Here is a 12,459-nt window from a genome sequence, read left to right on the forward strand (position 1 = left end):
TGCGCCTCCCCACCTCACCCCCACCGCTGGAAGCTGTCTCTGCAAACACTCAGCTCATTAGGACAGACACCTCCAGGCAAGAGGCAAATGATCACCCAAGAAGGCGGGCCTCCACTGGTCTTGTCAGTCTGCCTGGCAGGAGGAGAAGAGGAGTTCCAGCCGGGCAATTGTCCACATGGCTGGTCACTCCTGTGCTCAGACCCCAGCAGTGCTTCTATCTGCCCCGTGGAGAAGGCCAGGATCTTAAGTGTCTGTGAAGCTCAGGTGGCCCTGCTGCTCCCTGCAGCCTGTGCTCTGACTGGGCCTTCTGACCAGACACACACAGCTGCCCCTGTCTCCCTTGCAGCCCCAGTTCCCTGTCTACGCTGCCACCTACACCACCCACACCTGCCAATGCCCTCGCCCTGAACTACTTACGTTTCCTATCACATTTACCACCTCCTAATACGTTACGTAATTTACTTGTTTATTGTGTTTATTACCTGCCCCCCCTCCCCCACTAGAAGGTAAGGCCTCCTAGGGCAGGTTTTGTTCACTGCAGTGTCCCCACAGTCTAGCACAGCACCTGGCACCTGGTGTGTGTTTCATTAGCATTCATTAAACAACTGAATGAGTGAAGGGCAGGTTGGGGCTGCAGCCAGCTTCTCCATAGGAGATGCAGGTTGTGCACCTCCTCCATTTTGGCCACTTAAAGCCCATGTTTTCCAGACCCCAAACTGGAAGACGTGGTTTGACAAAAGAGGTTGACTGTGTTGCAAGAGATGGCCTGGGATAAGCAGCAAACTCCTGACTTGGCCCCAAACCTGTTCTACCTGTGTCTTGCCTATCTCGGTAAAGGGCTTCCTCAACCTGCCAGTTGTCTATATTCTGGAGCCCTCCTGGTCTCCTTTCTCTCACATCTCGCATCCCACTGGCTGTACCTGGGAATTACACCTAGAGTCCTACCACTTCTCACCACCTACAACACTATCTCCCCAGGCCAAACCACCATCATCTCTTACCAGGATTACTGCAATCACCAATGCTCAACGCAGTAGCCTTTCAACATATTTAATAAATCAGATTCTGTTTCTCTTATCAAAACCTTCCAATGGCTCTCCACTTCAGCATCAAAGTCAAAGCCTCTACCATGGCCCCGAGGCTCTGGTGGATTGAATCCCCACTTACCTATCTGACCTCAACTTCTACTACTCTGTCCTTGATCCTTTGCTCCAGCCACAATGGTTTCTGTTTTTCCTCCAACCTAAGAGAACTCTGCCTACCCCAGGGCCTTTGTACTTGCTGTTCCCTGTGTGGAATGCTCTTCCCCAAGAAACCTGCTTGACTTCAGTTCTGTGCACAAATATCCCCATCTCTCAACATTCCCTCTCCTCTTTATCTGGCTTTATTTTTCTCCAGAGCCCTTATCACCATCTGGTATGCCAAATATTTGCTTATTTCTTGATGCCTGTGTCCATCTCCCCCGGGACCATGAGTTTCACAAGGGAGGGACTAGGTTCTGTTCAGGGCTGTATCTTCAGTGCCCTGAGCAGTGTCTGGAGCACACTGGTGAATGAGGACAAAACCCTGCTGTTTCTGGGATAGTCCCAGGACTCACAGGGACAACAGGCAGCAGGCCTGACTTCGAGGCTCTCCTGGAAAATACGAGTTTTGGGGGTGTTGCATCCTGACCACCTACAGCAGTCCCATCCCTCCAATTCAGTTCTTCAGCTCCTGTTTCTAGGGCTTCAGACTGCAGCCAGAGACAGAGAGCCAAGCCATCCAGGGGTCACGGGCTCCTCCTTCCCAGCAGTGCCCTGAGAGGCCTCTGCCCAGGCATTCACCCCAGATCCTCTCCTAGAGGAGTCAATTCTCAACCCTTAGATTCCCCTTCATAGTCAATCTACTGATAAGGTTTATCAAACATGTATACATCAATGAAGGAAGTAGAAGGGACAGCCCTTGTCCTTCTATCTGCCACTTAGGAATAAAGCTCAGGGGACCAGCAGGGCATCTTCAGCATGAAGTGGCAGGTGTGGTCCGGTTTGTCACCACAATGAGAGCTGAGGAAGGGGCTGGAGAAGTGGAGACAGCGTGCTGCAGTAGTCAAGAACAAGGACTCTGGAGTCAAATCCTAGCTCCAAGGCTTTCCAGCTGTATGACCCTGAGAAGTTTCCTAACCACACGTGCCTCAGTTTCCCCATCTGTGAAAAACATCTGATGGTAACAGCCCTTACTGCTTGGGACTCCTATGAGAGGTAAGCTCTGAGAACAGCACCTGGGATGCGGCCAGGGTTGTGCACCATGTTAGCTACCACTGTTTTGGTTGGGGTGTGATGGAAAGGAAGGAGGGCCAGGGCACACAGCTGCAAGCAGAGAGCGCAGGGTCGGCCTGCGAGGAGGGCAGAGAAAAACAGGCAGCACAGGCAGGCCACATGGAGAAGCTGGGAAAGGGGGCGTGCGGGTTTGATGTGGGCGGCTGTGGGGCCAAGGTGGCCCTTTGAAGGCAAGGATCCGTCTGACAGGCCAGACTGGAAAGGGGAGTGCCTGCAGCCTGGAGACCTGGGAGGCCCACGTGGCAACCCCAGGCCTGCAGCAGAGATGGGGGAAACACACGGGGAGGGCCTCGGGCAGGCCCCAGCTGGTCCTTCCTCTCCTGGAGCTGAGCCGCCAGGAGGCTGGTGCCTGCCTGCGGACCCTCCTCTCTGGAACACAAGCACTGACTCAGCCTCCAAGACCTGGCTCAGGATACCTTCTCTGGAAGCCACTTCACTGCCCTCAGGCACACTTAGTCACTGTGCCCTCAGCCCACCTTGCTCACACCCTCTCTTCTGAGGGTGGTTCCTGGTGTGGAGCCTGGCACAGAGCCTGGCACAGAGGTGATGCTCAGCTAGGGTCTCCTGTACAGATAGCACACAGCGGGGCATGTGGATGACTGGTATGGTTGGAAAGGCCTGGAGCTGGGCAGGGCTGAGTCTGGCTTGGTCCCTGGTGGGCCCCGGTGAGCAGCTAGGGGCTCCCAGGCCAGTTCTCCCCTGGTGTGTGGGGGTACATCCCCACCCTGAGGAGTCGTTTACTGCCTCCCTCGAAGGGCCTGCCCGGGCCAGGTAATCCATAGCACTTCCCCTCCCAGCTCTCTGGTCCCCATCATGCTCTCCTCACTCTCCCACACACAGGCTCTAGCCAATAAAAAAACACATCAAAAACAAAGCCCAAGCCTTAAATTGACTCTGATGCTTGAACCACCCTTTGTCTTTCTGGTCTCTTCAAACACTGCAGGGGGGTGGCTATGCCCCTCCACCCACAGCCATCTTGCCTTTCCCGATCTTGATGCTCTGGCCTTTCCCCTCTGCTCTGCTGACACTGTGCTCTGTTTTCCTTGGGCCCTGGTGACCCCCACCTGCCCTCCAGAGCCCTCTGGGACCACTCGGGTCTTGTCTGCCTGCTGCATCTCTGCCTGCCCCTACTCCTAACCGCTTGGCACCCCTGAGACACTGATTGGTTCCTCCTCCTTCACAGAGATGCTCTGTCATCAGGCTTTTCCCTGTGTGAAGTGACCCCAGTGCAGGCCACTCGCCCACCCACCCCTCCCCAGGTCTCCAGGGAAAGGGAACTTCCTCTTGCACACTCCAGGAACTCAACCTCAGGCTCGTGTTCACTCCATAAGTGTGCCTTGAGAACCTCCAGAAGTGTGCCAGGCGCCAACAGGCAGTGGTGAGCTGAAAGCATTTGGTCCTTGCATTCAAGGAGCTGGTGTTGGGGTCTGTGTGTGTGTGAACACAGACCCTGAACAAATAAATAAGACACTGTCAGAAGGTAAATACAAATAAAAACAGGTAAATATAAATAAAATTTAAAACAGGTAAATACAAATAAAATTTTAAACAGGGTGATGGTGCCAGGGCACTTCAGATTGGGTGGTCAGGAAGGGCTTCCAGGTGGAGGTGATGTTCTAGCAGGAACTGGCATGACAAGAAGTTCCAGCCATGCTAAGTCCTAGGGGGAAAGTATTTATGGCAAAGGGGGCAGCCGGGGCAGAAGCCAGGCCGAGCCCACTCTGAAAAGCCAACCCAACCAGTCAGCTTTCTGAGCTCCCGCCCTACAATCATGGCATTGCAGACTCAGCTATATTGTCCAGGCTGCCCCAGGATGTGCTGGAACATTCTCTCAGCACTCTGGGCAAAAGGTTACACGGGCTTGCCTTGTACACCTCTATGAATAGAGACACACAGCCCTTCACAGGGACTGCCTTGCCCATCTTGTGTTGCTGAGCCAGAGGGTTCGGCTGTACCCAGCGCCTATTCTGGGATCCCACAGAGCTTCTAGGAGGTAGGGAGAGAGCATGCTCAGACTCCCATCCTTGGGCTGGCTGTGACCCATGCTGCCTGCCCCCACCCCCAGGGCCCCAAGCTGCACAGAGGCTGTGGTCAGAGCTTTCTGGAGAGAAGGGGAATGGGGAAAGAAGACAAAGCTGTGCTTCTCTTGCTGTTCCAAGAATGCCTAACACTGGAAAGGGAGAGGCACTAGGAGTGAGTAGTTTTAAGTGTGTAGTGTTTGTTTTCACCTTCACTGTTTTTTTCCACATATAAAAAGTAATATAAGCAGGGGCCGGGGGAGGAGGCAATGGGAATTAGTGTTTAATGGGTATGGAGTTTCTATTTGGGAGGATAAAAAAAATTTCTGGAGGTGGAAGGCAGTGATGGCTGCACGACGTCTCAAATGTATTTAGAGCCACTGAACGGTTGAACTCTACACTTAAAACTGTCATGATGGTAAACAAAAACAAAACAAAATAAAACCCCAAACATTAAAATGGTAAATTTTATGTCATGCGTATTTTACAAAAAAAAAAAAAAAAAAAAGTAACACACGCTCCCAGCTCACTGCTCTATCCTTAGTGCCTAGTACACAGGAGGCATACAAAATAGTAATTGTTGAATGCAAGGGTATGAGTGAAAAATTCAAACTCAACTTGGCTCTCCTGGCCTGAGGACCCCAACCTTTGAGAAAAGCCTCAGGAGCAGGCAGGCCTTGGGGAGAGCCCTTTGCTCACCCACAGGCTTCCTGGGCCCAGTGGATTCTGCCCGGCTGAGGCCAAGACTCACCTGGGCCTTCTCTTGCCAGAGAGGGAGCGTCTCTTGCTGGTCTAGCATCCGGGCAATGACCACAAGGCTGAGCTGGCTTCGAAGCTGCCTGTGAGGGAAGGAGTAAGAGGGACTGAGTGGCGGGACACTCTGAGAGCAGGTGGGCTTGAAGTCCACGAGGGGGCAGGATGCCCTCCGAGTGGTGAGCATGGGAGAGCCATGTTGTCTGGAGTACTTTGGCTTACTCTTTTGGTTTATAACATTATTTATTTTAGAAGCAATAAAACATGATGGGAAGGTTTAAAAATAAGCAAAAGTAAAAAAATTAGAGTCACTTTAATTTCAGATGCTGGCACAGTGGTTTTTCTTCTTAGTTGGTCTTTCTCTCTGAATATCTATACTTCTCTGTGGATACACAGAGATGGGCAATGTTCAGCTGCTTTTGCACAGACCTTTGCCTTTTCTGTCCTTTGCAGTGTTTGAATCTTTTAGACCATGTAGGGTAATAGAGAGTGGGGCTAAATTTTTTTTTTTTTTTTTTTTACCCAGCATCCAGTGGCTTTCCTTTGGAGAACCTGCTCCCACCCAGGGTGCTCCCAGGGTGGGCACATGAGCCAGGCCTGGCCCATCAGAATCTGAGTGACTGAGTCACTGAGAGGTAGCCTCGGTGCCCTGTTTGGAATTATCAGGAGTGTGTGTGCCTTTCCAGCAGGGCCACTGATCTGACAGGAGGTGATTCTACACCTGCTGGTGACCATCCTGCCTCCTTGTGTGAGAGCCTGGATGATGAATCAAGCAGAGACAGAGGACAGGGACAGAGTTCTGACCACACCCAGAGCCTGCTGTGCCTGAAGCCCCCAGCCCCTGGACCAATCGGTAGGTCAGTGGGTCATGTGAGCCAGTGAAGTGCCTTTGGCTCCAGTCAGTTTGGGCTGGACCAGTCTAGCACTGAACAGTTGGGATGGGGCTAGTATCTGCCATCTTTTGGAGTGAAGACCTCTGATGGGGATTTCAGATGCTAATGTTCAGGGCTCTGATTTTCATGAGTCCTTGAGGGCTGGAAGGAGCAAAAGGGACGAGCAAGGGGTGTGGAGACCAGAGGATGGGGCTGGGGTGGTAGCGGCCGAAGAGGCTGGAAGGAGTGATGGGAAGAGGGGTCTGGGGTCCCTCCTCTGCCCATGCTCCATGCCACAACCCATTTCTACCACGAGGCTCCCATCTTTTCTTGCACCTCCATACATTGTGGCTCCCCATGGGCAGCAGACGTCAGCCCCTGGCATGGACCTTGATGTGGCCACAGTCCCCAGTTCCTGCAGAGAGCCACCATCAGAGGAAGCAAATGAGAGGTCCTGAAGTTAGAGGGAACATAAGGAACACGAAGGAAAACACTTGGGTTAGAACCAGCTCCTTAGAGGAGAAATGCCCTCAGGTAACAGCACTGTTGGAGGGACCCTCACAGGTGCCCTCAGCCACCTCCCTGGAAGGACACCACAAGGGACTGGGCGGATATCGGGAACAGCCTGCCACGGGCAGCACCGGGAAATGCCGAGCAAGTACTTTAGGGAGGCAGGATCCAGCCCAGCCACTTCCGGGCTTAATGGTCTGGGCTCCACTGCAACTTCCCCAGGGCAGAGCCTCCTGCTGCCCAGGCCTCACGTGAGGGAGGCTCCTGGGTGATGGAACTGAGGTGGGGGAGGGATGCCTCCTTGAACGGCTCCTGTGGGGCTGAGCAGGCTGACGCAGGGCCCTTGTTGATTTTCTTAGCACTTAGTCATGAAAGTCAGAGGAATCAACAAAGCAACAGGTTCTTGATTAGAAAGAGGAAAAATAGAAGCTGCAGGCAACACCACCATACACCAGAAAGGAGAACCTGAAAAAGACGGGAAATGCACGCTGCTGGTGAGCATCAACAGAGATGCTCATACACAGCAGGTGGGAATTTAATCCACTTTGAGAAACTGCTTGGCAAGATCTACTAAAGATGAACATGTGCTCACCCCATGACCTAGCAATCTTACTCCTAGGTACACACGTACACACACACACGAGAGGCAGAAGTGTACTCTTGATATGCCAACAGAATGCATTCACAGGTTGGGCTCCATCTACGCAACTCAACCCTATGCCTAACGACAGTGAGTTAAAACTGTATCCGAAGGCATGGATCTTCACAGTGTCATGTGAAAGAAGCCAGGTACAAAAGAATACTTGTGTATGATTTAATTTATATTTAATTTACATCTAGTATAAAAATAGGCAAATAGCAGCTGTTGGAAGCCGGGAATAGTGGTGACGCTTGGGGGGTAGGCAGGTTCTGCTCCTGTTTCATTTCATGACCAGAGAGCTGGTCTCACATGTGCTCGATTTGTGGCAATCCACTGAGCCATACACTGATGGTCTGTGTTCTGTTTGTTTGTATGTTGTAGTTCAATAAAACTATTACTTAAAGAAGAAATTCAGCTGCAAGGAGAGACAGGATTGCCAGATTTAGCCAGTAAAAATATAGGCTGCCCAGTTAGATTTGAACTTCTTATGGATAAACAGAGTAATTTGCTTAGCATTAAGTTTCTCCCGTGCAATATTTATATTTTATCTGGCAACCCAGGGAGGGGCCAGCCATTCCTGGTCCATTCCTTTTTTTATTTTAGTGTTTGAGAGAGAGGGTGAGTGGGCAAGGGACAGAGAAAAAGAGAATCTCAAGCAAGCTCCATGCTGTCAGCATAGAGACTGATGCAGGGCTCAAACTCAGGAACTTCGAGATCATGACCTGAGCCCAAGGTGCCCCTCCCTGGTCCATTCTTGATCGGAAGACCTGACATTAACCCATGGGGCCCTCCCTGACCCTCTCTCCTTTTAGCCTTGACCCCTTTCTGCGGAGCCCCTCAGCATTCCAACCGGACCAGAGACCTGTGGAGAGGCAGCCTCATCTAGACTGCCTCATGGGATAGCAAACAGGAGCCCCTCATCATCCTGTGAGTGCAGCCAGACCCCTACCCCTCACCCAGAGCCCCATCCTCCATTTTCTCCCTGGCCACACCACACACTCCGCATGGCTTCCACCTCATTGGCAGTCAGGACCTGCTCTCCAGCTGTTCCCCAGCAGCCCCGGCAGCAGCTGGGCCTGGAGCACAGTGGGCGGTAAATGGCCCCTCTGTGCTGCTACTCCAAAGCTAACTTGTAGCCAGAGTCAGAAGGCCTGCATCTGGGCTTCATTAATCCAAAACCCAGGCCTGTGTGGGAGCTCCTTTACCCTGCAGAGGGCGGGGAGGGGCCAACCTAGGGGTGGGGGTGCTGGCAGGCCAGCGAAGCAGAGCCGGGGTGGTTCCAGAAGGGAAGAGGCGGGCTGGGTGGGTCAGGACAGGGTTGTTGTCCAGAAAAGAAGAAAAGCACCAGAAAAAGCACTGGGTGAATGGATGAAAAGGAACCCACATCTGAAGGTGACATGCTCCCCCTCGCCGTCCCCCCCTGTGCACTGCCTTTCATTCTGATGGTCTCCTGCCTTTTAAACACGATCTCAGTTCCCACCGGGACACAGGGACAGGGGATAGGGCCACTTTTTAATTTTAGACTGAGAACTTACTCTACGGAGGAGAAAACGCAAGGACTCACCCCAAATAACACCCAAACTGTGTAGGGGGCAAGAAAAAGGAGCCATGGGCTCAGCTGAGGTTGGCCAGGGGCTCTTCCTCTCCTAGAAGTTGCCCGACCCCACCCGGCAAGGCCTCTCTGGAACTCAAACCAGCCGGACAAAGGAGGATGCAGAAGCCACTGGAGCCATCCCAGCCACTGTCATATAAGGAAACAAGCTCCAGCCTTAAGCTCACACCAGGCCAGGCCTCTGCCTCAGCCCTGCCCCTCCCCGCCCCTGCCCCCCACGGGCCTCTGTAAGATCAGGACACTGGATTAGCGCTAAGAGGAGTCTAAGGCTCTGGGAAATCTGGAAATGACTTTCCCAAATCCACAGCAGAGCCAGGAAGTGGAAAGCAGGCGTTCTGCCTCCCAGCATCCAACCTTCCCTCTAGCTCCTGCAAGGGGCAGCCCAGCCAGGAGCCAGGCACCAACCAGAGTGGGCCACTATGATGTTGGGACAACCACACTGGTCAACGCAGCCTCCTCTGGGGCCCCTCATCTTTGCTTCTCTGGAGGGGAACCAGGCCCTGCCAAGTTGAACTACCCTAAAAGGCCATCAGGCATCTGGCCAAAGGCGTGAGCTGCCTTTTCCACGTCTCTAGGGCAGCTCAGGAAGCAACAACAGTGGCCTGTTCCGCTGTGGAAAAGCTGCCCAACACCCTGCCTCAGGGCATCTGCCTGGCTTGCCTCTCAGGGACTGTCCACAATGCCTCCCATGCGTCACAGCCACCTCTTATGCTACCCCCTCTTCACTTGGAGTCCACCTTGCATGTGAGCATGTGCTACCCAGGCAAGAAGGACTAAGCCCTAGGCTTAGAGGTTAGGGCAACTTCCTTGGTAGTCTGCCCAGTCATCCACACACAGGTTAGGGTACTCATCAGTGTGGGCATGCACAGTGCAGACAGGAAGAGATGGCGGGATGCAGACAGTCATGGATGCTTACAGCTCACTTGTACATGGATGAATCCCACAAACGAAGTGTTGACACTATGCTGAGGAAGCCAGACATAAGAGAGAATACTCTGTTCAGTCCCATTTATACACATGTTCAAAAACAGGCTAAACTAATCTGTGGAAAAGAAGTCGGGGAAGTGGTTTTCTCTGTAGAGGGAATGCCTGGGAGAGGCTCAAGAGGGCTTCTGGGGAGCAGATGACATTCTATCTATGGTCCTATGATATAGTCGTAGTTATACATACGGTCCCCTTTGCTAAGTGCACTGAGTATCTACCTTTGATGTGTCCTTTCCCAAATGTAGAACTAAATAAAAAGGTTACTATTATTTAGTAAATAAAGTTCCTATGGACAATTATGACCCAACTCCAATCCTCCTTACCACCTTTCTTCCCTCTTTCTTTTTGGTATTCTGATGAAATCCACAGAACCTCAGGCTTAGAAAACATCTTAATAGTCACCCCATCTAGGGGCGCCTGGCTGGCTCAGTCGGTAGGGCATGCAACTCTTGATTTCAGGATCCTGAGTTCAAGCTCCTCATTGGGCACAGAGCTTACTTAAGGGGCACCTGGGTGGCTCAGTTGGTTAAGCATCTGACTTCAGCTCAGGTCATGATCTCACAGTTTGTGGGTTCGAGCCCCATGTCGGGCTCTGTGCTGACAGCTCACAGCCTGGAGCCTGTTTCCGATTCTGTGTCTCCTTCTCTCTCTGCCCCTCCCTCTCCTGCTCGTGCTCTCAAAAATAAATAAACGCTAAAAAAAAATTAAAAACAAAGTCACCCCATCTAATGTCCACATATTTGTCTATTTAGTTAGGTCCTCAACATACCTGAGGGAAGTAGCCATATTTCCCATAGTTCCCTCTTCTCCAGGTGTAACAGCCACACTACACTTTTCTCTCTTTCAGAATCTTTCTGCTGCTGTGGGTTGGGTCCTCCAAAGGCCCTGGGGGTTGTTAACATTCTAGTCAGTGAGGTGCTCAGAGCTGGCCCTAACTAACGCCCATTTTCCTGGCCACCCTGATCACAGATTGAGCCCAAGGTCTCTCTCACACGTCTTGCTGTCAAATCTCATTTCCCAGATCCTGTTGTTAATTGTGCAGCTGGGTCTCCCTTTTCCTCTCAGACTGTCATTGTGGTTTGTTGAGATCTTCTGGAATCTTCCATTCGCTGTCAGTTGTATTCATGTCATGTGTGAGTCTGACCGTTGTTCCATTAATGGCCTCATCTGAGATACTGGGTCTGCCCTGACCAACCTGTCAGTGAAGACAAGCCTCTGGGTGTCCTGGGGGCCTGCCCTCCAGGCAGGCTCTGATGGCCAGCAGCGCCTGTGATGAGAAGCCCGACATTTCTCCTGTCATCCTCAGGATACAATGGTAGTCTCTACCAAGCGCCCTACAAAAGCCCAGACAGTCCTTTCCAGAGTACTATTCTGGTTGGCCTGTCAAAACATAAATGAGGCTAGTCTGGTAGGATTTATTCTTAGGAATCCTAGAAAGCAGAGCTTCCTTTCCTGTGTATGTGCTCACAAACTGTCCCTGGGGAATGGTGTGGGGGGCGCCTCAAGCCCGCCGCATACGCCGTGCTGAGTGAAGAGAGCTCATCCTGCCCTCCCTTCCCACCTCCAGAGGTCTCCGTTGACCCAGGGCACCCCATGTGCTCCTCCCCCAGCAATGATGTGGGACGTGCCTGCACCCACCACAGGGGACTTAAACCCATTCCGCACAGCTGGAGGCTTCCATACAGTCTCTGCCCATGCTGTCTGCGGCTTTGATTCCCTTCTATCAGTAGTGGAGTTGAGATGAAAAATGATGCTCCTCAACAAAGAAGAGGGGAGCAAACCAGGAATTAGGTAGTGTTGTCCTCTCTTCATCAGTGTCGACATGTCACTGCCAGCCCAAAACAGCACTCCTTTATTCAAAACCAACTTCACAAAAGTCCCTTCTATGGGCCTTAGTTTTCTCCACCGGCGCCATCACTGGTCCACATGGTTTGCCAATCTGCCTTGTTCTGGTGTCCTACTTTCCATCTTCCCTATCTATCAAAAGCTGAGATCATGCTTGAGTTCCGGGTGCAGCCCCTGCTGTCTCTGGATACTTCCTACTTCTTTCCTCACTAGGTTTACATGCAATCCACATTCAAAATGTTACTGCACCATCTCCTAGCCAGCCCAAGCCATCTTTCCATTTGCAACTGGCTACTAAAAAACCAACTCTATGCTTTTTGAGCTCTGCCCTCCAAAAGCGAGAGCTCCATGAGTATGAGCATGCACACACACGAGTCCCTCCTCATTCCAGGCTCCAAGGGCCCAGAAAGCAAAGTCACACCTCCCCCCTCAAGACGCTCCTAGCCCAAGGAGTCAGCCAAGGGTGCCAACAATCAGGGCCCTGTGTCAGGAAGTATCTTGGGAGAGATGTCTCCCGTCTGAGCCTAGTCTTGAGGTCGAGGAAATGCTAACCAGGCAAAGAGAAGGAGGAGAGGGATAAGGGAAGAGGCTTCTTTGGGAAGATGGAACTGACGTTGAAAAGCTCAGAGACAATGGGGCACCTGGGTGGCTCGGTGGTTAAGTGTCCTACTTTGGCTCAGGTCACGATCTCACGGTTCGTGAGTTCGAGCCCCACATCAGGCTCTGTACTGTCAGCCTGTTAGCACAGAGCCCACTTCAGATCCTCTGTCCCCCTTTCTCTGCCCCTCCCCCACTTGGGCTCTCCCAAAAAATATTAAAAGAAAAAAAAAGAAAAAATGAAAAGACTCGGGGACAAATTGTGAGTTTGGGAGGCTGGAGTTTGGGAGCTTGCTGGGGACATGCGAAGGGG

General features: G+C 52.1%; 1 protein-coding gene across 3 annotated transcripts in view; it reads right to left on the reverse strand.

Annotated features, from left to right (window-relative positions):
• The window catches only part of FAM178B (family with sequence similarity 178 member B), a 115,400-nt gene that overhangs the window by 19,772 nt on the left and 83,169 nt on the right, over window positions 1-12,459 (reverse strand). For all 3 annotated transcript variants that reach the window (XM_086701265.1, XM_086701264.1, XM_086701266.1), the window contains exon 13: window positions 5,085-5,172. In XM_086701265.1, the coding sequence (XP_086557391.1) occupies window positions 5,085-5,172 (88 nt within the window). The remainder of the gene's footprint in view (window positions 1-5,084; window positions 5,173-12,459) is intronic.

Source organism: Puma concolor, chromosome A3 (assembly GCF_028749965.1).
Source record: "Puma concolor isolate L17-30 chromosome A3, mPumCon1.1.hap2, whole genome shotgun sequence".
Lineage (NCBI taxonomy): Eukaryota > Metazoa > Chordata > Mammalia > Carnivora > Felidae > Puma > Puma concolor.